The sequence below is a fragment of the Aphelocoma coerulescens genome, chromosome 2 (genome assembly GCF_041296385.1).
Source record: "Aphelocoma coerulescens isolate FSJ_1873_10779 chromosome 2, UR_Acoe_1.0, whole genome shotgun sequence".
Taxonomy (NCBI): Eukaryota; Metazoa; Chordata; class Aves; order Passeriformes; family Corvidae; genus Aphelocoma; species Aphelocoma coerulescens.
Window position 1 is genome coordinate 149,212,388 of NC_091015.1, and position 24,177 is coordinate 149,236,564.

Here is a 24,177-nt window from a genome sequence, read left to right on the forward strand (position 1 = left end):
GCCGGGGGAGGGGGAGAAGGGGGCGCGGGGCGGGCGCGGTAGGGCCCGCACGTGGGCCGGGGCCGGGCACTGCCGGGGCCGCGCCGCGGAGCGGTTGCACCGGGGCTGGGTCTAACAGCAGCAAACTGACTGAACGTCTTCCTGACTTCCGCGGCACAACTCTGCTCTTTCACTAACCTCTCTCTCCTGGTATTTTCGCAGACCAGGGTGGAGGAAAGCATCTGGAGCACAAGCTCCTCGGTTTGAGATGTCCTTTATGTACGAGGTTGTTTCTGGCTCTCAGGTGCTCCCGAGGATCAGGCAGCGTCACTGGGAAGTAGGCTCGGTGATGCTAAGGGCAGAAGTAGTACCTCTGCCACTCAGTGGCCGAACAGGTCAGTCAGGAGACAGCCGGTGACTCCTTGTCCTGTGCCTGGGAGTAAGAGGGCTGCTGTTGTTACCCCTTTTCTTGATAATGTTGTTGGGCTATAGGTATAGGTACTGTAAGTTACTCATCTGATGTGAACACTTATATTGGCAAGAAATACCATGAAAACTGGAGGAGTGGTCGGTGAATGCACGCACACTTGTTTATGCAGAGGGGGAGCATGCAGTGAGAACTCTAAACGCTATTGACTAGGAATTAAAATCAAGTCATGACATAACTAGTAAGAGCAGCATGATCTAATGATTGCATAGAAAGAGAAAGACATAGGAAATTAAGTTTGTAAAAGTGCTTTGTAATAAATAAAAAGCAGTATACAATGAATAGTAAATGTTTTCCTCTTTTCCCGTTTTGAGAAACTTTGTGTGAAGTGGATGAGTGAATGTTTGTTATAGCTTCTATGTGAAGTTGAACTCAGGTCTGTACTGAAATGTAACATTAAATCGCATTAAGTTTCTTTGTTAGTGTACGTTATTTTGGAAGAGTAAAATAGTTTATCGTGAAGAGAAACTAGGTCTGGTACTCAGTGTAGTAGGCAAGGTAATAGGAATGTCCATGCAGCCAGTCAGGTGTAAATAGTGTTTCCTTGTGTGCATTGGATGACTTCTTGCTCAGAAAGGATAATTGGTAACTGGCTATATTTACAGTGTTACTCTTTATTTATTTCATGTCCCTCCCCCCAACATACACAGGCAGAGAAAGAGACAGTAACTTGTTTTTCAGCAGTGACATGAAGTACCTTGAACAAGGCCTCTGCAAACAGTTAAAGACTTTTTGACAAAGATTACTTACACTCTTTTGCGGAACCAAAATGGAAGTAAAATGCTTTAGCATTTTCTGGTCTTTTAATCGCTTACAAGGCCTTGTGTTCAGCTGTTAGTATAAAGCATCTCCTGTGATACATGGGATTTCTTGGAGGGAAAAGCTCTGTTTTTCCTCTTCTTCTTCTGGGAGAAAGGATTAACTTAGGCTGCATTGTAATGTTCTGGGTTTTTTTTCCCCTCTAGCTTTGAGCAGAAAATGTATTTTCTCAGATGCCTTCATAATGTAATGCTTAATATTTGTGTTAATGACAAGTTCTAGAATGCAGGGTGAGTTTCTGTATATATGGACTTTAATGTGCTTTTTTCACCAACCTAGGCAAAACATACTGTGCAAGGCAAGTAGACCTCAGCCCTACCATGCTGCCTTCCCCTTCACAGGGTTTCTTTCAGTTATGGGCAGAAACAAATTCTTGTGACAGTAGAATTCTTCTGGCAAGCATTTTGCTGGCTTTCACAAACCACCTGTGCCTTGGTAATGGGTGCTGTGAAAGCTGTAACAGTGATTGCAATGCTTCATTTGAAATCAAACCTCTGTTTTAATTAGAGATGGGTCCCCTGGCATTAGCTTAAGACTTAGTGGCAGATTCTTAATACTCCACATGTTTAGTCTCTGCAGTGTTCTGGATCCAGGCCTACCTATTACTCTGTTTTTCTTCCCCACTTAGGGCTTTCAGTGGGTTTTTTTGGGATTGTTTTTTTGTGTGTGTGTGGTTCAGCTGTGACTGTGCATTACTTGTTAGGAGAACAGTTCTTCATAAATGCCTTAAAACCATGTTTCCACTTTTCTGAAACAAAAAAAAACCCCAACCTTTTTTTAGCTTCTACAATGAAGTATCTCAATTTAATTCATGCAGTATTAGCAGTTTTACCTTTACTGTTTCCATGCTTGTCTTTTTGAACAGTTGAACAGCTTCCCTATCAGGTTTCCAAGTTCAGGGAGGTAAGTGTGTTCAAAGGCTGTGCTTTAAATCACTTCTTTGGATACATACAGAACAGTTTATAGTATTTCTTAGTAGGGAGAGAGGATGCACTGGGAGACTGAGTAGTGCCACAGGAGGCTGTAAACCTGTTTATCCGGTTTACACTGTTTGTGTCAGCAGCCTAGTTAGTCAGTGAAAAAACTTTATAAAGTTTTTTTTTTTCTTTTAATGATTGTGGTGGAGGATAAAAATGCAAAGATAATCAGTAATTCAAGAGAAAATATCTGGCTTTAGTAAAGGCACTCTCAATGTCAGTGTAAACTTACTTTTTTTAAAAAGGCTTGTAAGCTATGAAATATAACTTCTAAATATAGTCTATTGATAATTTATAGGAAGAGCTAATATGTATGTATTCAAACCTGGATTTACCTAGAAACTTTAGCTAGAACAGAATGTAGTTTTCTTGGTTATTGTAATTTACTGTAGGTGTTAGTGTGCTGAAGTTGTGTGTGTTTTATTTGTTTTAAGATGCAACTCAAGGCTTTAGGGAATGTGTGATTAAGAATTATCTTTACTGCAGAATTAACCTGAACATTCAGTTTAATTTGAGTCTCATCTATACAAACCTTTTACTTAAAAGATGACAGCAGCACATCCCATAGTTCACTCTGGTATTTGGTTTGTCTGCTGTGTGAGGAGAGTGACCAGCAGTGAGATTTTGCTTCTTTTCTGTGACACTGCTGAGGCTACACATTGAATGTGCTCTTTGGTTTGTGTACCACTGTTAAAGAGAGCTGCTGAGGAGCTATAGAGGGTCCAGCCAGTATATTTAGGGGCACAGGGCACATGACCTATGAGGAGGGTTTGAGGGAGCTGGGCTTTAGTTATGCAAAGGGAAACCAAGGCAACTTAGAGGCAATCTAATTATGGCCTACACCTACCTAAAGGGACACACTCTTCTCAGTGGTAAGAGATCAAGGAGGAGCAACAGCCATGAGTTTTAGCTTAAGAGGTTCAAACTGGACAGTAGAAAAAACTTCACACAGAGTGTTCCATCAGGACAGCTTTAAGCTGACCTGATTTGATGTTGACAATAATTCTACTTCAGACTGGAGGCTGGAGTAAATGCATTCAAGAGGCTTCTCTTCTGGATCAGACTTTGATTCTGTGAGGATATACTTTCATACCTGGAGTCTTGTGCTTCTTGCCTCCTAGACATATTCACCTCACTTCTCTCTGTGGTCACTTCATGGAGGGAGAAGATAAACTGCACAAGTAGTGCTGACATCCTGCAGTGTGTCTCTCATTAACTACAGAAGTTAAATAAAAATCAGTGATTCTGAGACTCCTCTCAACCAGTCTGTCAGGGAAGTTTTTCTAGCTGCCTTGTATTGAAACTGTTGTTGTTGTTGTTGTTTTTCTCCCTCAGGTTCAACTTGTTGTTCAGTTCTGAACCATGTGGTCTGTGGGCTTATTTACATTTCTTTCATACCAGCTTTGGAGTCTTGATTGGTAAGGTTACCATATACCGTATATCCAGTGAGCTGTGTGGCTTGTCAGTCCTCTGTACTGTGGTCAAGGTAGCAGCAGTGCATTAGAAAGATAAATATGCAGTGCCAAGTTATAATACATTTTTCAAGTCCTGCTGTAAAAGTTAATAGCTTCCTTTTTAAAAATCTGTCTGAGAAGAAGGCAGGTTATTTTCTCCTTTCATCTTTATTCAGTACCTCATTTTTAAGAAATTAACAGGTGTATGAAAAAGTAGGAAAGAGGATTCAAACTGGGGAGATGCAGTTCTGTGAGTTTTCTTGTACACACTGTTCCGGATGAAGCACATATGAAATGTACCAGCACCCTTTACAAAGACGCTAATGCTTCGCTATCATGTCTGAAAATAATTCAGTTGGTACAGGCATAAGAAGCAAATGTGATCTTGGAATGTATCAGGCTGGTGACTCAGTCATCTTGTGATATGTTAATGTATGCACAAGTTCTTCTTGAGACTTCTGCGCTACTAGTGTACAGGATTTCTTGAGTATTCCCTTGGTGCATGTGATGTTAAATGATCTTTTACTTCAGGTTCTGCTTTGTACTATTACATCTTTCCCTGCACTTTTTTTCTCTAAGCTCTGGGGCTGCAGAATTCATTGTATGTCCTTTTACCCAGCCTTTGCTCTTGATCGTCCTTTTGAGTGTGTCTGCTGATGTGCAGTTAAACTGTGTTAAAAACTACTCCATTGAGATCTCATTAATATACCCCTCCATTCTCCTGATTTCTATTTCTCTCTCCTCTTTACTGAATTTTTTACATATTTTACAATTCTTAAACCGGTTTTTACTGTTCAGCAGGATTCTGATATATCAGATGTTGAACTGAAGTTTAGTTTATAAACCAATCTAGCAGATGACTGAAACATCTTTTTCTGGTGTTCTGGTGTCCTTTGACTGTATTGCATTTTTGTTTTAATGTGTCACATTGGTTGTGTTTTTATCTTAATTTTTCTGGTTAATTTCCATTTCTAACATTCAAAGAGTTTAGAAGGTGATATTTTATTGAGAACCTGCATACTCATGGCAGCATTTCAGGTCACTACATGTATGAATAATAATTTACTGTTCATCAGTAAGCAACACACCTTGTGTTATATGTATAAATCTCCCTCTGGCTTGGTTGAGTGGTGGCCTTAGGTATCTGCATTGCTTGCCAGAAAAATGTGGAAGGAATTATTGTTACAGATAATACAAATGGCAAGATTGTTTAGCGCTGCTTAAAGTGGGGAAGATGATGACTTCAGGCTAGGTTTCCCAGTGCTTTATTCAGATTCGGAGTGTCCAAAGATGGAAACTGCACAGCTGCACTGAAGGGTTTTTTGCCTTCTCTTTACTCAGAAGCTCTTTTGTTTTTTCTTTGTTACCTTTTGTTCTCCTACTGTATGTCACTGAGGAGCCTGGCTCTGTCATCTTGACACCTGCAGGAAGGCTATCTAGAAGGTAGAGGATGACTGCTGTTACAGTCCTCCAAAACCACCTCTCCTTCAGGCTGCGGGGGCTCTGTTCTCCTGGCCTCTTCTCACAGCCCCTGACTACCTTGGAGTCCCTTCACCAAACCAGTTTTGTTTATGTATGCCTTCATTATATTGAATGGGGGCAGGGGGAGAGGGACAGGGACACTAGAGCCAGTGTTCCAAAAGCAGTCAGAGTGCTGGGTTAAGGATAACAGGTGTGCTCTCAGTCTCCTGTCATCTGTTCTTATTAATAGAGCTGAGGATGCTGTTGGACCCCTTGTTTCCAGGTCATGCTTCTGTTTGGCTTCTGCCTACCAAGATTCTTGGGGGTTCTTTTCAGCAGAGCTGCCCCTTGGATGAGCAGTGCCAACCTGTACGACACCAAGAGCTCTTCCTTCCTGTGCAGAAGACTACTGTCCTGCTTAATTCCATAAGGTTCCTGTCAGCTTGCTCCCCAGCATGTCCAAGTCCCTCTGAATGGCAGCCCTGCTGTCATGTATGTTGACTGATCCCCCGAGTTTATCTGCAGACCTAATGCAATAAACTTGTACAGTAAGATGTTTACTGAGGCACTGGGAATGACTCCACATCCACAGTAGATCCCTTTGCATGTGAGCAGGGCAGTTGTAATGCACAAGTCAGCAGGATCAGCTGACTTTGAACTCTTAGAAAAAGTAGGTATCACTGGCTTAAGTGTGATAAGGCAAAGTGTAAATTCTTGAAGATGTCCAAGGATATAACTTGATATTGCTGCTTGATGGTCAAACTGCTGATGTGGTATGGTGTAGGCTTGAAGATTACAACTAATGGGCTTCAATACCTGAAAGCGGTAGACAATTGCTATTGGAAAAGTTGACTTACTGTATCAATAGTGCAGACAACATTTTTGTAAGTTTCCATTAAAAGATATATTTGGTCTGCAGAGAGATTGTACAGAAAGTAGAGATTTAAGTTAGGTACTTTCTAATGTACTAAACGATATACATGTATATTGCAAATGGAACAGGAAAGGAAGCTTATTGTTGGTTAACACATACTGTGGCATAATCTGAAAATTTGGTAAAGCATTTGTTTACTTTGAATGTGAAATCTTATTTTAGAAGAAAGCCCATATAATGCACATACCAGGAATATCATGCATGAAGCTGACTTTGTCTCCTAGCCATTTGGAGAAGTGTCCTAAGTTTGTTTCTCTTCAATTGTTTTTATTCCGGAAATCATACATTAAATTATTTCTGCCTGCAAGCTATGCATCTGACTGTATAGCAGAGTGTTGTGTGTTAGGGGGATCACAAAATGAATTTGGATTGATGCTGTATCTATGTTGCAGGAAAAAACTATTCTGATGTGTTCAAAGTGTTGATGCAACATTAGCAAAGTCTCAGATTCATTTAGCTTGGGGGTTTGTTTGAGAAAAATGTGAACAAAAGCATCATGTTGAGAGCAGTGATAAGTATCAAGAGTTTTGAGAGCATGACTTGGAAAGACTGAATCACAGAACAAGTAGCAGTTGCTTAGCAAGAAGAGACTGAAGGAGGCATTGTTTGACATTTCCTTCATCTGAAAACCTACCATTTTGGCTAAAAAACTCCAGACTACAAGTATCTTGTAGGCTACTGTTGAGGCCTCTGTTTCTGGTTCCTGTGACATTGGAAGATAACTGAAAATAATATTCCTGTAATTATCATAAGCATATCTAACTGCAGGAGGGGGAGAAGGGTTAATGAGACAGTTGCTGACTAAAACGTAGTCCCTGCTGTTAGGAGAGTAAGGTCACCAGGTCTTATGGAATATAAAGATTTCCTACTTTAATCTCTTTTGTTTCTTTATTAATAGATTATAATGATCTAATTGTTATTGAGCAGAACTAATATAATAAAGATGTAGTATCTATGCTTCCTGTTTTATCAATTAGTGAGTTGTTCCATGTGCTGCTAAATAAAAATATATTTGGAAATATTTCAGACTACTTTTCTTACTTTGATTCATTACTCCATTTGTGCTGCATGTTTAAGATCCTGTGAAAAACTGTGTCCTAGACAAGAATTTGACAAAGTTGCTGCCTCTGCCTTTTTTTTAAACAGCTGTAAATCTGATGCACAAATGTACAGTTCTTGTTGGAGGGTGGATAAATAATCTTTTTCTTACCTTCTTGATCATAATAAGCTCATTTATTAATTTTAAATTATTTGCAATAATTGTGGACTTGTCCAGCTTCTTTGCTGTTTCTCAGAGGATATTTGTTTGGTTTATCAATTTATTTGTCTGGAAAGAGTGATTCTTGTTATATTTGTTACATTGAAATGAATAGCAGCTGAGAAACATTCCAAGTTATTTGAGATTTAAGCTTATTGTGCAGAAAAGGACGGTAAAGGAAAGTGAATACATTTTGCTCTGTGCAGAGGTTGAAGATGCTCCTAGGCAGTTCTTAGCTTGTATCCTAGTTCTCTTTACCAGCTCTTAGTGCCAGAAGTCCAAAAGATGTGCTAAAAGTGTCAGCAAACAGCAAATTGAAGGCCTACAATTAAGCTCAGATGGCATACTAAGAAATGCGAAATATCAGTTTTGTTGTAATAATTTGAGCTAGCACTGCCACAAGAATATTTTCAGTCTACCAAAATTCAGTGGCACAGGGTCATATAGAGGCAGTTTTTAGAAACCCTCCTATAAATGTTGGAATTTGACTTCAGTTGACTTCAATTTCCAGTTGAATGCCCCCGACTAAATGTCAGAGCTGCCTTGTTGAAAACTGCATCTTCCTAAAACATAATGTTCATAAACCCCTTTTTCCTATCTTGTATAATTATGTTGGAACAGTAAGTCCTCCTCTCAGTGTTGGATGGTCATATGTAATTGTTCTTATGATGCAGTCATTTCAACCTCAAGATTCTGTGCCTGTGCATTCAGACTGAATACTGGTCTGGTGTCATTTTGAACATTGTTCTATGTCTTTCTAGTTCTAGTCTTTTAAATCCTAGCTGAACTATTTTCTTGTCATTCGTGGATCTGGCATGCACTTCTTCACTTCAGTGTTTCAAGCTGTCGTGGAGGCCCAGTCCTGTGAAGAGGTAGTTGAGAATTGAAGCATGAATCCTGATGTTACAACAAATCTTCTTTCTGTCTAAAGCAGCACAGCTAAGAGCTCTGATAACATAGCACCACAGATCCCCTTGTTAAACAAGTTACTTGACTCTTGGGGTTGTGTGTAGTGTGGTTAGTGGTGTCAGGTTTTTCTTGGTGTGGTCTGAGAGCATCAGCTTCTGTTAGTCTCACTGGCTTGCTGCTGGCAAATGAAGTAATGGTTGTGTGTAACCTAGCAAGATGAGTTCCTGTGCAACAGTTACCTGGAAAATAAGTAAAATGAGAGTGTCAGACTGACTCTTGTTGGGTCTGAGGATTTTTCAGACCACTGCATTCTATGCTGGTAGTTGTTTCTGCTTTCATGTGCTTCCTAGAATACTCGGTGCACTGAAATGGCTGAAAGATGCATTTACTTTGCCCTCAAAAATGAATAGCCTGCTCGTTTAGTGAGAGATATCAGGGAGGTTGAATTCGTGTTTCTACTACTCTGACCTATTTTCACAGTTGAAATACATCCTAGTTTTGTTTCTAAGAGGTTATGTCAAAATTGATGTGTTCTGTATGAGCAGACAGCTTTGAGCACTTGGGCTGTGGGCAGAGGTGTGGATTTTGGTAGCTTGGCCAGCTGGCTAGTCAGCACACACAGAGCTCAGTGTTGCCTGCCTCCATCTCTTGTTGACTCAGGAGACTTACATCGTGTCAGGTTATGAAACACTTGAATCCTATACCCATATAGGGAGGGGGAGAGAATGCTTTCAGACTGAAGGAATGGAAGTGGGCACTGATGGGAAGAGTAGGATTTACTGTCTTAGGTATGGGAGGGGAGGAGGACATAAAAAATCCCTAACTGCAGGCTGTAAGTTCCTGGAAAACTTGTGGTAGGAGTTCTCCTGTCATCTGCTTTCCTGCAAGGTACCTTCAACAGGGACCTGCCTTCCCCACCCCTACCCTCTGTTTGATCTTACTTTCCTGTAATTACCAGAGCTCTCAAATCTCTGAAGATTGTGAAGGGCCTAGAATGGAAACTATACGAGAGTAGCTGAGGTCACTTGGTCTGTCCAGCTTGCAGAAGAGGAGACTGAGGGGAGACCTCACAGTGGTCTACAGCTTCCTCAAGAAGGGAAGTGGAGGGGCTGGTACTGGTCTCTTCCCTCTGACCAGGGACAGGACCTGAGGGAATAGCATGAAGCCGTGTCAAGGGATGTTTAGGTTGGCTGTTAAGAGAAGCTTCCTCAAGCAGAGAATGACTGGGCACTGGAACAGTGTTCCCAGGGAAGTGGTTGCAGTACCAAGACTGCGAGAGTTTGGGCAATGCTTTCAGGCATGTGATATGATTCTTGGGGTTCTCCTGGGCACGACCAGGAGCTGAATGCAGTGATCCTTGTGAGTCCCTTCCAACTCAGGATATTTTATGATGATTCTGTGATTCTAAATCTAAAGCAGCAGGTTCTTCTGCTGTGAAGAAGAAATCATTTTCCATTTTTATTTCTGGCATAAGGAACAGAAGTGGTTATTTGTCCAAGACTTCATTCTGATGCTCAATTACTGGAAAGGGAGACGATAATTTATCTTGACCTCTTGAGTGGCACCTATCTGCAAGCTCTTCAGACACTTGAACTAGTAAGAAGAAAAAGGAAACTTACATTTGGGTCGAGGAAAAAACCCCACAAACTGCATTGGGCTATATACAATTGAAGTGTGTGTATACATATTTGTAGTATGGGGCTTCTCTACTTCCATCTAATGGTGGGGAGGAGGGGAAGAAGACAACTTGTTCTGCAATAAGGGCTCTCCATTTATAGATATGGCATGTGAGGGAGCCTGGATGAGATCACTCTATTTTCAGTTGCATCCTTGGACTTTTTCTTAGGATTATTTGACCCAGACTGCTCTTTAAAGAAAATGATTAGGCTATTGGCAAAGCTTTGATTAGGGTTGAAAAAACTGGAACAGCTACAGTCAAGCAGCTGTTAGTTTTTCTGTAGCTTGCTGAGGAGGCACCTGTTGTGCTGCAAGGTCAGGTAAAAACTTTGGTAACAAAATATTTGACCTAGACAGGGGGAATGTTGTCTGCTGCTAAGCCTACACATAAACTTTTAATGTATTTTATTTGTTACTGAGTTGGCTTCATTTCCCTCAGAGATGTTTGTAGTATGTTTAAGAACTCTGAATATAATCAGAAATGAATGTTTCTTTCAGCTAAGTTTTTAAAAACTGCTATTAGTAAATAAGAGAAGAAATACCTTTTGATGTATTGAGTGAAGATAGCAGCATGCAGAGTTAGTGTATAGGTTTTTAGAATTGCTAGAAACTTTTTAGGCTCAGTCTTGAATGTCATTCATAGCTATAAAAACTTAATAATTACCATCTATAGATCGATTTTAGGTATGGGCACATACTTCCTCAGGTTTTTTTCAATATATAAAAAAGGATGAATTAGGCTAAAGTTTTTCCTTCTTTTATATATATAAAGAATATCACAGGAGATTATTTATGTTGGATCTGCTAGAAATCACTACTTTGTTGTCCTGTGCAGTTTGTCCTATATAGAAAGTGTAAGATACTTCTGAGGTAGGTTTCTTCATGTGGTTTTTTTTTTTTCATAATTTCATTTTGTTTCTTATTTTTTTGGCAGTGCAGTACTTGCTGTGTAATTTACATAGTGATTTCCCTGCCCTCTATGTCCTGATAGTTTTGGCTATCCATGTAGAAATTTGGGAGTGGGTGTAGGAAAGTTGTGCCAATACTTATCTAGTCTCTTTTCCAGTGTTGGAGTCATGATACTAATTAAATCTAATAATACACTAAAGATGCTGTTGGTTTATAGCATGTTTCCTTAGTAGTTCAGATGAGGCTTAAATGGATTACAGTAAGTTTTCTATTCTTAATGTAGCCATGCTAAAATATTTTTTAAAAATACATTTTATAAGGTTTCTTTATTCAATTTGGGTTGAAATACTTCAGTAAATTATGGTAACAAATTTGAATGTTTCAAAATGGGAATATAACTAAGCCCACTGTAACTTGAAAACTTAATGTCTCGTTCACATAAGTATTTTGGGCTCCTTAATAGCAGATATTTAATTGTTGAAGGCAGAGGCCATGTAGTGGAGACTTAATTTTTCAAGAGATTCATCTAAAAACTCCGTGTGTGTATATAGATGCAGATGTTAAAACCCTCACTTTTCTAGAGATGTATGTGCTTTCTGTTAAACCATGTAACTACACCGGTGCATTGTGATTACCATAAATATCAAGCCAGTTAGTATAAAGTAGAGTGTACTTTAGTTACAGATTCTTGTCTATATGGCCTGTGGAACAGAGGTCCTCAAAATACAGTGCCCCAATAAAAAGGAACAGTTCTTAATTTGTATTATTTCTTTAGAAACTTCAGTGTTTATTTACAAGCTCTGTGTGTTTGCTACAGATAGAATAATTATTAATTTAACACTGTGCTCTTTATTTTATGAAAAAGCTTTAAATACTCTGTACTTATCCAACAGGGACAAAAAATCTCCAGTGATTAGATCAAACATACAGGAATTCTAGATGAAAGCAGACTGGGTATAAGATCACTTAAACACAGCAATTCCAGAGATGTTGCTTGCCTGATGGGGTCAATGTCCTATTTAGTCTTCATTAATTGCTTCCTGGATAGCAGCAAGTGCTTCTGCAGTTAGTTGATTTCCAGTTATCAGTTGTTTGTATTGGTCAAGTTCTTAAAGCATTGCAGAGGAATGAAGTCCCTATTTTAGCAGCTGGTGTCTGTTGGAATCAGCAGGAGTAAGCTGTGTAACTGGTGGATTAGATGTCTGCCCACGGGGCTGTAGTCAGCAGCCTGTGACAGTACTGAGAGAGGAAAATGAATTTAACACACGCATTGCCTCAATTTTTTTCAGACACTGGCCAGAAGAAGACCCCAGACAAGAAAGATGGGCGACGAATGTCCTTTCAAAAACCTAGAGGGACTCTTGAATATTCTGTAAGTTACTGCTTTATTGTTAGAATGTTACTGCAAAGCAAGTGCAGGCTAAAAAGTTGCATTACAAAATATAAGCAAAACTGTAATGTGCATTACCTTTAATCGTAGAATTCTGTGTATTTGATAGTTTAGTTTGACAGAAATTAAATTAGGGAATTAGCTATTAGTACCTATGCTGTTTTTCCCTTTAAGTGCCTTTTTTTTTTTTTTCCTTAAAAATCCCAAGCTAATCAAACTGTTGACTGGTTTACTTTTAGGTAACTAGTTAGAAAAAATAAATAACAATAGTTATATAATTATGTGCAAGTTCTCTGCATTCAGCATTATTAATAAACTGTTGCTGTCAGGGGAAATAACAGAATAAAGTTGGGAAGGGAAGCTGTATCTTGATACTGACCTTCTGGTATTCTCCTAATAATTGCCATAGATCTGTGCCTTTTACTGTATAACTCTGTTTCTGCACCAGTATCTGAAAATGGAGCCTTTCTCTTCCCTGTTCTGTTCTTGAAATGACCCTCAAACTGTGCTGCAGTCAGCTTTCACATTTGTGGTTACTAAGGGAAACAGAAGTGAGAAGTATCTGTCTTGTTTTATATACTGGAAATATAATTAAGCCTATAAATAATGCTTATAGAGTTGATGTTAAAATAGAGTAAGTCTGCCACAGTTATCTTTGAATGCTTTTGAAGCTGGACATGATAAATAAAAATGATGAGAACTTCTTTATGAAAAGTCTTTACTTGACCTCTTGGTTTTCTCTTATTCCAGGAATAAGAGATGTGGAGGAGACTTAACTCTGTTATGTTAAGCCAAGCTGTGATATTGCTTAAGTACTGAGAAGGCTGTGATAGTCATTTGGAGAGAGACAGAGTATGTGTGTAAAGGAGCAAGAAGCACTTAATTAGTGTGGCTTTTATCAGAATTTGAATATAATTCTAGCATGTGCTAAAGACTTCTTGAAGTTGAAATTCAAAACAGAAATTCTTGCTGCTTAGGTTCTTGCAGTTGAATGTTAATGTAAATGTGACTGTTGTTGATGTTGTATTAACCCATTTGGTCTGAAATACCTGGAAAAAATGATCAGGTGTAGCTCTGTATTACTGGCATCCATACTCAGTAAATCCTGTAATTTGGCTCTTGCCATCATGTGAGTGCTTTTACTTTGGTATGTAAGATTCCAGGCAAAGTAAAAGCAACAAGCTTTCCTTTTTTTAACTTGGTGTGTTTGTGTCAAGTTGTCATGTATTTCTGCAGGTTTTTGTGTTCCAGTAGGTGGGGTTTTAGATTTAAAAATAGCTTTCTTAATATGTACTGAAGTATGCATCACTTCCTTGTGAGTCAAAAAGATGATTCACAGGAATCAATGTCTTTTTGTCATTAAACTTAGTCCACCTTCTAAGGGAGCCTGTTGCGCGTATGGAACGTGGTGCATTTCCGCTTCATAAATGCTGTATTCTGTCAGGTCTTGCTGTACATTTCACTCATGAAGCATTTGAGTAGCTCATGTTTTTGGATCTTTTGATTAATATTGTGTACATGTATTTTAATAAAATGCACAGATCTAACCTTTAGGAACTGAGCTTATGCTCACTGTAAGAGAGGTCTGGTAACTATTGTGGTAATTTGTTACTATTGTTATTTATGACTTTATTCCATGTGAAGAGATGCACTTGTGTCTGGTTTCTGACTTAGTCCTACTTCCTGTCACAGTGACAACATGTATGTGTACACACACATGTAATTTTATACCTGCATGTGTTGCTTCTTTAAAAACTATTAGAGAATGAAGATGGAAACCAGACTGCCCCTCACCTCCCAGCATTGTTGAAGTTAGTGGTGCGTTTTGCCTTTTTTTTAGATAACAATATGTCAGTTTTTCCAGTGGCTACATGGTTTTTAGGAGGGAAGGTCTTGGTACTCCTGAAGTTCGGAGTGAGTTGGCATCTCACTGATGCAGACTATGGAGTTTTAATATGAAGTAGACTTCGCACCAGAGTTTTTTTTAGAAAACAGAATTACTATGGAACAAATAAACAATAAAATAAATTTTCACTTTAAAGCTAAAGACAAAATGCAGTTAATGTTAAAGATTTTAATCTAAAATTCCCAAGGTATGAAAACTTGAACCTGCTGTTCTGTATGTAGCAGCAGAGAGAAGATGTCAGTAGATACGGTACTAATTGACGGAAGTGAGTCCTAACTGCCTGTAAAGGATAGTGAGGTTTATTTTTGCTGATATTGCTTAGACATTGAACAGATAGCTTTTAATAGAGTATCCTTTTCTCAGTGTCAGTCAACATATTAGATGCAAATTGATATTGTTAGTTTTTTCAGAATTCACAGTTGGTGCTCAAGCCATATGTTCCTTCAGCCTTTTGTTCCATGTTGTGTGTACAGACACAACTGGTGCCTGCCTATAGGTGTCAGAAGGGCCAACTACGGGTGAATAATGGAGCATGAGCAGACAGTGTTGCCCACTGATCACCAGTGATTGTAGCATCCTAGCAGTCTTGTGACTTCAACAGAAGCCTTCTAACTGCTCTTCCTTTTGAGGAGAAGAAAGAATGTGGTTATTTACAGATATGTTTGGGTTTTGTTTAAGAAAATGTTTATAAGTGAGCAATTGAAATGGATAATCTGGTTTATCAGTGTTAGAGGCTCCAATGTAAGACTTCCCTTCCCTTTATGTCTCTGGGGATTGAAGGCTGTGCTCTTCTCTTGAAGTAGTGAATAAGTACTTAATACTCAGCTTATGTTGTCCAGGTTATGGAAAGAGCCCAGTATCAGTTCTGGAGGGTCACAGAAGCCTTTAGTAGACTGTAGCCTCAAGACTGAGTTTTCAGCCTGTATATAGAGTGTGCTAGGGGTTCTCTTCTGGTGTCACTAATTCTATTGTCATTGTAAGCCTTTACATGCTATTTAGACAACTATACACTTTGGAGATTTTGGTGATTTTTTTTTTTTTTTTTTTTAATTTCTTGGCTCTTCCATTTCAAACCCAAGGGGTGTGTTCTTGTCTGACTGCTACTTTTCCTTGAGCATGCCACTGTCATAATCTTTTAACCTATTTTGGGGAATATAGGAAATGTAGATCATAATGGTGGTGTTACTTCATCTTTTGTCTTTTACTAATTATTTTTGAAGTTGGCTTGATGATACTTACAAGGTTTGCTTTACTGATGTTGCTTATTATGTCAATTGGGCCTATTAACAATTAGTTAATATAATCATAATTGGTATTTCTAAAGGCTTGGGTACAATGCCAAAGTTGTGTTACCTGCTCCCTTTTGTCCTCATTCTTTTCTTTAGTCTTCCCATCTGTTTGATTTTGTTAGTTAATTTTAGTACTCTTAAACTATTGTTTGATTTCTTTCTGGCTCATGGACATCTAGTGTTGAAATAAAAAAATAATTATCTCTGCACTCTGACTCATATGTGTTTGATGTCTAATTCTTAATGGAAGAACAAGTGAATTCTGAATGTTGAGATGCAATTACAGTAAAGTTCATTAAAATATCAGTAGAGAATTTGGTTTAAAATAAGTTTTTAAATAACTTTTCCAGCTGTTGATCTGAGGGAAATGAAGGTAGTTTGAACCAGAGACAGCGGTGGCTGAGGTTCTCTGTCTGCTGGTACGCACAAGTGCACCTGACAAACATGGGTGTATTCTCAATGAAGATTTAATATCCAAATATTTATATAAGATTTTTAATATTCAGAATAGCATTTAAATAGCTACCTCAATGTATAGAAACTTTATTTTCTGAGAGGGAAGGAATAATTTCTTGCCTTCTCTTACAGTAGTGAATTGATAGGGGAAAAGCTGGGGATTCGTGGTATGTGGTGGCACTATTTCAATCTTGTTAGTTCTGTGCTTTTCTACAAAGTTGTTCTTTGATCTTTTGGCTGTTTAGATTCTACTTTTTAGAATAGTAGAGGGCCTGAGAATTCGAAAGGAGGCCTTTGGATATAGGAAGATACTTCAGGAAGTCTCTATTATGTGAGCAGTGTCTTTGTTTTAAGAAGGTAGCTATGCTGGTCTCTGAAGTCCCATGTAGTGTGGAAATTTGCCTGTGCGAACTTCACAGCCAAACAAAAAGGAATCTTATACTTGCCATTGTGTTCATCATGAGTGAGATAAACCCTTTACTTGCCAAGTAAGTAAATATCTCACAAGATGTTTTCATTTCTGAAGGCTATAAAGAGTGAACACACTCTAAAAAGGGCTTAAGCTTTGTGTTTTTTAATTGAATGCTTTTAATGTTTTATATCATAAGTTAGTCTAAGATCTCAATTGCTTCAATCATTAAGTGATTCATAAGAAATATTTACCTAGCAGCTGACTGTTGTCCTTCAATATTTATGTGAGAGCAAACTTGGGCAAAGCTTTTGAATTTCACTTTACAGTTTGTTTTAGCAAACCTTCTGTATTATGTAGAGCTTCTGATGGGAACACTACTGTTCATTGATTTGGTGATTAATTTTGTTATGGTCTGTGAAGCACTTGGTACGTATTTGGTTTGGTTACAGTCCTGTTTTGATTTCTGCTTTAGTATCAGTTAAACATGGCATATGAAAATATTCTTATTTTTTCTATATCTGTGATCACCCAGTACTGAATGACTGAGAGCTACTACAATACAGTCTTCCATACTGGAAATACTAGTGGAGAGAGGTGTTTGCTGCTTTGTTTAGCTTATTGGCTTCCTGTGTAAAGAAGTCTTGTAATAGGTTTCTAATCCTATCTTAAAAAAGCTAATTGCTTTTTCTTTGGAAATGCTCATATCTTTTTGTTGGTGAATCTAGGTTGACAATTGCACCTTTACAAAATGATCTGGAAAAGAATTCTCTAGCTCTACTTATATTTAGCTGGAAATGTATCTTACCTTCTATAGCTTCATCTTGTCTTAACTGATAAAGTCTATTTTTTCCTGGTACAGTGTTTATGAAGCCTTGTGCCATTATGCAGTAAACATTTTGGTTGTTTGTTTCCTTGTATCTCTATTATTCCTAAGGCTATGAGTTCTTTATTCTGAAATAGTTTTTCTGTATAAATTTTTTTTAAATTTTGCTTTCTTCTGGTAGCTCATTTTAAATACACTTTGCGAGATGGAGGTCAGAATATGAGCTTGAAAAAAATCCTTTCCTTAGTTGGGAATCACTTTCTCAAAACACTTATGCTTCATCTGCTGTCATAGTAGTCGACCTGGTTTGCTTCATCATTTTTGCATTTTCTCAGTGATGGATTTTGCTTGAAAGTCAGGGTCTAACAGAAGCTTATTTCAATAATAAGAGAGTGTGTTTATATTTATGGAGAGAATCCTTCAGCTTTTCTGTAGGTGAAGAGTGGAGAAAAGGAGTTGAAGAGGGGGAATAAATCATTCTGTAAACCCAGTCAATGGTGTATTGGCCCAGTGGTAACCAGTGGTGAATTTGTAGACCAGAAGTTCTGGTGCAGTAGCTGAGCCTACAGCTCAAGCTGTGTGACTGACACTCTGGCCACCTGGAAACATAGTGGGAAGGCATGTGTTTTTACATGGGATTGCAATAGACTAATATTTAGGGGGTAGGTATGTTTTTTGGGGTGGCTTTGTTGTTTGATTTTTGGGGGGCGTGGGCAGTCATAAGAAATGAAGACATAAAAGTTCATCAGAATCTTGGTCAATCTACACATGCTAAAATTTCTAGGCCACTATTTGAACTAACTGCTTACAGATTTGTTTTGTTTTTTTTATCCTTAATTGATACAGGTGGAATCAAGAGATACTTTAAACAGTATTGCCTTGAAATTTGATACAACACCCAATGAACTGGTTCAATTAAATAAGCTTTTCTCCAGAGCAGTCGTTCCTGGACAGGTACTATTACACTGTATATGTTACTTATCCAACAAAGTCCTCTTTGCTATATTTCTCAATCTTACCAGAGTGCTGAAGTACTTCTCTTACTGGTTTTCATATTGGCTTTGTTAAAGAGTTTTTCTTTTTTCTCTAGTCTATTACTTCCTTATGCCTATTAAATAACTGCCTAAAAAGGGAACATGTAAGGAAGCTACCTGTCTCTCTTCTGAAGAGGACTTCTAAAACTAGATGTACTTAATGGTACAATAATAACACTTAGATACAAGCCAAATTGTTGCTTTGCAAATATAGCAGGCTGTTTACCAATTCTTGTTCAGCAGACACATTCAGGGTGCAGCTTACAAACAGCATTCCGTGACTGGATATTACTACCTGCAGTTCTATTTTAATAAATTGAATAATGTTTCTGTTCCACTCTGGAAACTTGATGGCTTTACCATCAGTATATGAATTACCATTCATTTATTATAGATCAGTATTGCCTTTTTTTTTTTTTTCCTTCCTGTTTTTGCCTTCAATTTTCACTTCTTGAAAGCCAGGCCTGGAAACAAGTGATAGGTCAACTATGGTGTTAGCCATTGGCCATTTGGTATTTGCACTTTATTTGATAAAATTCTGTGTTCATTACTGATTGCTGCAGAACTTTCTCTAGGTAGATTGAATGCCTGCCATGGCTGAAATAATGTATTAAAGGTGTGAATACCTTCAGTTGAATTTTTTTTTGTATATTCAGTGAGTGTTTCCTCTTTGCTCAGATAATAGAGTCATAGCACGAGAAATAATTGGACAGATCTTCCTTGGACACTCTTATTTCTGGCATGCTGTATATTTTTAATGCTTTCTATCTGAACTTTTTCCTTGGTTATTATGACTGAAAATCAAAATTGTATCAATATAGCATTTAAAAACTTGAAATGTTAAAATTTCAAGTACTTTGCATAGTATTGGTTTTCCCCCTTAAATCATAATTCTGTTAAAAGCAATTCCTATTGCAGGAATGGTTTTGTGTAGCTTATTTTGAGAAAGTGCAGTGAATATACCTGAATTGGTGGGAAATCTAAAGTAAATCTGAAAACATTACTGACTTCTAACTACATTATATCTTCTTTATAGATTTTGTATGTTCCTGACCCAGACTACATTTCTAGTGTGGACAGCTCCCCCTCTCTAAGTCCTGTAAGTCCCCTCTCACCTACATCCTCCGAAGCAGAGCTTGACAAGGCTACAGTAAATGTAGGTATACCTATTGTCCTTGAAATTAATTTTCCCTTGCAAGATAAATGTTACAGATGCTATGCTTTCTTCTTAAACTATCCTTTTGTTTTGGGGAGAAAGTACTTGACAACACTTGGACCTGAAAGTAAAATAGATCCTTTTTAAAAGTAAATACAATATTTAATCTTTGTAAATGACAGTTTTCTGTGTGAAAACTGATTTGAAGGCAAATTACTTGTAGCAAAATACTGTCATTGCAAACTGGAATCTTAATTAATTTCTGTTGTGTTTCTGTATTTGTTACATTTCAGAGCTTGTTAAACATTTGTCCCTAATCTTACTGATAGTTTTTCTAGAAATGATGTATTGGCAGGAATGCTCAGGTACCCCCTGCTTGCTGTAGAGATGTGGGAGAGGGTTCTCTAGTTTCATTTCACAAAATTAAGTAAAAAAAAAAATGTTTCAGTGAAGGACTAATACAGAATTAATTTTAGCTGACTTCTACTCTGTAGTTCTACCTTTGTTGACTTTCAAAATGCTAAAAATGTTTAGCCATCAAAGCTGTGCTGTAATTCAGCTCAAATGTAGGTTTTTGGGTAGGAGCTGGCTTTGTAGAAGAATGTCTTTCCAGGAGCACTGGTTTACTGTTGACAGCATTCCATAGGGAGCTGTCCAACCAGGAAGATTCAGTATTTGAGCCTGAGCTTCTCTTAAGTTTTTGCAACTATGACCTTATCTGGATGCTTCTGCATGCATCACCACTGTTCTTTTCCCAGTTATAATCTTTTTCTCTCAAATAACAAATTTTCTTGGTAGCATATTTTGATAGTAGTCAGTCAAGCTGTCAAACATATATTCCAGGACTCTGTGCTAAAAGTTTAGGAAGGTTTGAGACTTAAAGCATTTATTTATTTGCTTACATGACTTGGTCCAGACAAGTTTAAATAGAAAGGTTTTGCTTTGTTGCTGAACAGCTTCCTGAGCTGCATTACAAAGTCTATGATGGCCCTTCTACTGAAAATTACTGTTTGGTTTTGCTGTAATGCCTTTTCTCTGTCCTAGTGTGCCAGTTCTTATGTCTGCTGTCATTTGTACTGAATAATTTCTTTTATGTTTGTTGGCAAACTGGGGGTGGTGTAGCACAGTAAATAGACTGGCCTGCAAGAATACATTCTTGTATCATGTATCTTGTATCTATATCAGTCTCAGAAAGACCTGCCCATGTAACATATGTTGTGAGAAGTTACTCAAGGGAAAATTATCAGTTTTACTATTAGAAATCAGAGCTTTTCCTACAGATTCCATGTCAGAAAAATACCTTATTCTTGCTTTTGTCAAGTATTTTGTGTATCTGTTAGCGTATACTAGATAAGGAGACTTAATAGTGTAACCATACCTGTAATTTGTTTGAAAAACCTCTTCTGCAAAAGATTTTTTCATTTAGTGTAGTCAATCCAGTGCTAACAACAATTGAGTGTAAGATTTCATTTAACTGACACTTTATTATTATATAACTATATTGTGCATCTTGTTACATGTTGTGGATCATTACAAGTAGTTCTTAAATGCTTCAGGGAAAGTCAAATGAGCAATGGTAGCATATATAATAGTGTTTATTTTGTTTCTGAGGCCTTTCAAGGTACATCTAAGGAAGGAAGAAATATTTGTCAGAAAAGATCAAGGAACAGAAATAACTTGTACTTGTCAGTGTGGACTGTGTGCATTTCGTTTTGTTTTCAGTCTCTCCAGCAACACAAAAGGCGCTCAACTTCTGTGTGAGCAGTTAAGGCTAGAGGGCTTTGTTCTTCACCATAGCACCTGTCTTTTGTGTTTTTCTTTTTGCTGATTGCTATCATTATGAAGGGGAGAAATACTAGTATACATTCTCTAATGCTCTCTTGATGTATGTCTTCTTTGACTGTCCTCCAATTTTGACTTCAGATTTGCAGTTTAAATTTAAGCATGTGTCAAGGTAAAGATGTGTTCCTCTGCTTATATAATGTAAAGCAGTTTTCTCTCTGCTCTGGTCATTTAAGTCAGTGATTTCTTGTTACAAATTTAATAAGACTAACAAATATCTGAATGCCTGTTCAGTCAAAAATACACTGATGTGTTTTGTTCTTGTTTTTCTGTTTTATTGAACATTGGAGTAGCTTAACACAATCATGTGGCTAGATGCAAACTAGCATGTGGCTGATATAAGATCTGCATAACCTTGTTAAAGTTGGGGGGTTTTTGGTACGCTTTTGTTTTTGTGTTTTGGGTTTTTTTTAAATTTTGCTACACTTAAGCTAAGATTTCAGTGTGTATTTCAATAATTTTGTTGCTGTCAGTGTGTATGTAAGAACTATATCTTAGATTTTGAAGCTTTTCTGATGCTGCTGGGTTTTTGAAAGATTTCTTCATTCAGCAGTCTTAGGCGCATATTTGAGAGGATCCTATAAAGCTTAAATTCCACTTCAAAATAGTATGTAATGGCAAGGGCATCATCATTCAATTGGAAAGCCTACCATTGTGGTGGTGCATCCCTCCCACCCCTCCCTTTCCCAGGCCACACTGGGATCTGAGATTGTGTCATGTGGCAATGTGATGAGAAGTAGCTGGCTTATTCACAGTGGGCTTGGATATCAGCTGAGCACTTCCAGAGCCACTTGCTGTGTCACAAGGGTGACCATGTAGTTTTCAGTAGGAAGGCATATGTAGAAGGAGAATAATTTTCAGGAGGTTTGTTTCCTAATTATACCTTAATTAGCTTTTTCAGCAAAATTCAGTTCAGTGTTCTGTATATTGTTATGGTTTTTTGGTTGATCTGTAATGAAAGTTGAAAGATGCAGGCAAAGGCTAAAGTAGTGCCAGAGAGATGATGAACTGAAAACAATTGTGCGTAATGTTCCTGGATATGATTAAAGACATTTATCTGCAATCTGTACTACTGAATGAAAATGAACAGGAAAACAGAAAACCAAAGGGAACATGGGCATTCATGTTTTTTAAGAGTAGTAATATTTTATTAGTAACTAAAAATAGCAGTTATGTATGAAATGGAAGTCTCTAGGTGTGGGTAAAGCTCCAAAGCAGGGTTTCTTTGCCTGTAAAATAGGCTTTGGTGGAGTCTGTCTACTGTTTGTTTATGTTTAATTTAAAGACAAATTTTTTTAGCTGTCTGTCCTGTCCCCTGGTAGGGGTTCCATGTTCACTACTTAGTTGGATATACTGATAGACAGTGAGGTAGATTACTCTTTCTATTATCTTCCCAGGGAGGTCATGAAGGAAATCCTCTGAAAGTTAAATTCAGGCATGTGAATGACAAAGGTGGTTGGAAACAGCCAGAGAGAATTTACCAAGGCTATGTCATACCTGACAAAACTGATTTCTTTCTGTGATGAGATGACAGGCTCAGCAGATGAGGGAAGAGCAATGCATGTTTCTTACCGTGACTAGAGCCATGCCCTTAACACTGTCCCAAAGCAGCCTTGTTAAAATACTGGAAAAATGTGAACTGAATGGATAGAGTAGAACATGGGCCAGAAAATTGCCAGGATCATTGTGTTCAAACTTATTCAGCATTTGTGTATGTAATTTTTAAAAATCTTTTATAGAATCATAGAATAGCTTGGGTTGGAACCCTAAAGATCATCCAGTTCCACCCCCTCTGCCATAGGCAGAGACACCTTCTACTAGACCAGGTTACTCAGACTCCTATCCAGCCTGGCCTTGAACACTGTTTGTTGTGGTAGTGGTCAGTTTCAAATCCTTGAGGGTCCCTATTGGGGCAGTTCTTTTATAATCTGCCTGTCAGTGACCTGAATGGTCAAATTGCACGGCAGAAAATCTCCAGAAATGAATATTGAAAAAGGCAAGTTGCTAAGTTCTTCTTTGTTTATATTTCCTTTCAGGATTCAGATGGAGTCCAACAGAAGGAGTCTGCTGTTTCACCAGCATGTGTTCGTCCTTCAAGAGTGGTATCATCCACCTCCGAAGAGGAGGAGGCATTTACAGAGAAATTTCTAAAAATTAATTGCAAATACATCACTAATGGCAAGGTACTGAAACATTCATGTTTTACTGTTACTGTATAGGATGTAATAAAAGAGCATGTTTAAAGTATAAACATCTAGTAGACTTCAGTCAGGGATGACTAGATGAATCAACTCGCATATAAATCTGTAGTCTGTATAAATACACTAAAGTCTGTATAAATACACTTTTTTTTTACACACTGTTTCCTTTGGATTCTCCAGGCCACTTGTTCAGGACATGATGCAAGCAGTTGATAAGTGACAAACTTCCCCAATGCCAGGCTGTTACATAATTCTTGTATGTTGAGGGCATGAGGTCTGTTTGTTCTGTATATTAGTATCTCTCATAAGTAATTTTCTTTACTTACAGTGGAGAAAAACATGCCTTAAACTATACTAGGAAATATGTTGTGTAGCTTTGCTTCCTTTTTTATTTTTTCTTTTTAAAGCAGAACAGGGCAAGCAGAATAAACCTCTGGTTCTGCAAACAAGTTGTGTATTGTTCTCCATTTGGTTTGGTATGGTATGGTAGAAACCTTGATTTTGTTTTTTTCCTCTGAAGCTGCTACAGTTCTCTCAGTAGCATAATTACACAAAATGCTCCAAGTTAGTGGCACTTAATTAACCTCTGTTCAGCTCATAGGTGCACAAGTCTTGAACAGACTTCTAGGGACTGAGTTAATGTTAAAACACTTTACCTCAGAACACTTCGGAAAAAATCAAAATGTATCACTCCCCTACCTCACAGAAAAATTACTGTTAGACACTTAATCTATGAAAAATGCCTTTGCTCAAGCTGAATGAATGCAACAAAATTCAAAGTACTTGTAATACTTCCTCCTTTGT

The 24,177-nt window shown here is 37.9% G+C and overlaps 1 protein-coding gene across 11 annotated transcripts in view; it reads left to right on the forward strand.

Annotated features, from left to right (window-relative positions):
- OXR1 (oxidation resistance 1) overlaps positions 1-24,177 on the forward strand; it is a 275,796-nt gene that overhangs the window by 198,832 nt on the left and 52,787 nt on the right. For 8 of the 11 annotated variants that reach the window (XM_069005341.1, XM_069005350.1, XM_069005340.1 and 5 more), the window contains 4 exons: positions 12,154-12,236; positions 17,987-18,094; positions 19,211-19,330; positions 23,209-23,355. In XM_069005341.1, coding sequence (XP_068861442.1) covers positions 12,154-12,236; positions 17,987-18,094; positions 19,211-19,330; positions 23,209-23,355 — 458 coding nt within the window. Of the gene's footprint in view, positions 1-224; positions 375-3,606; positions 3,681-12,153; positions 12,237-17,986; positions 18,095-19,210; positions 19,331-23,208; positions 23,356-24,177 lie in introns of those variants that run through there. The other 3 variants (XM_069005346.1, XM_069005347.1, XM_069005345.1) reach the window with 3 other exon arrangements.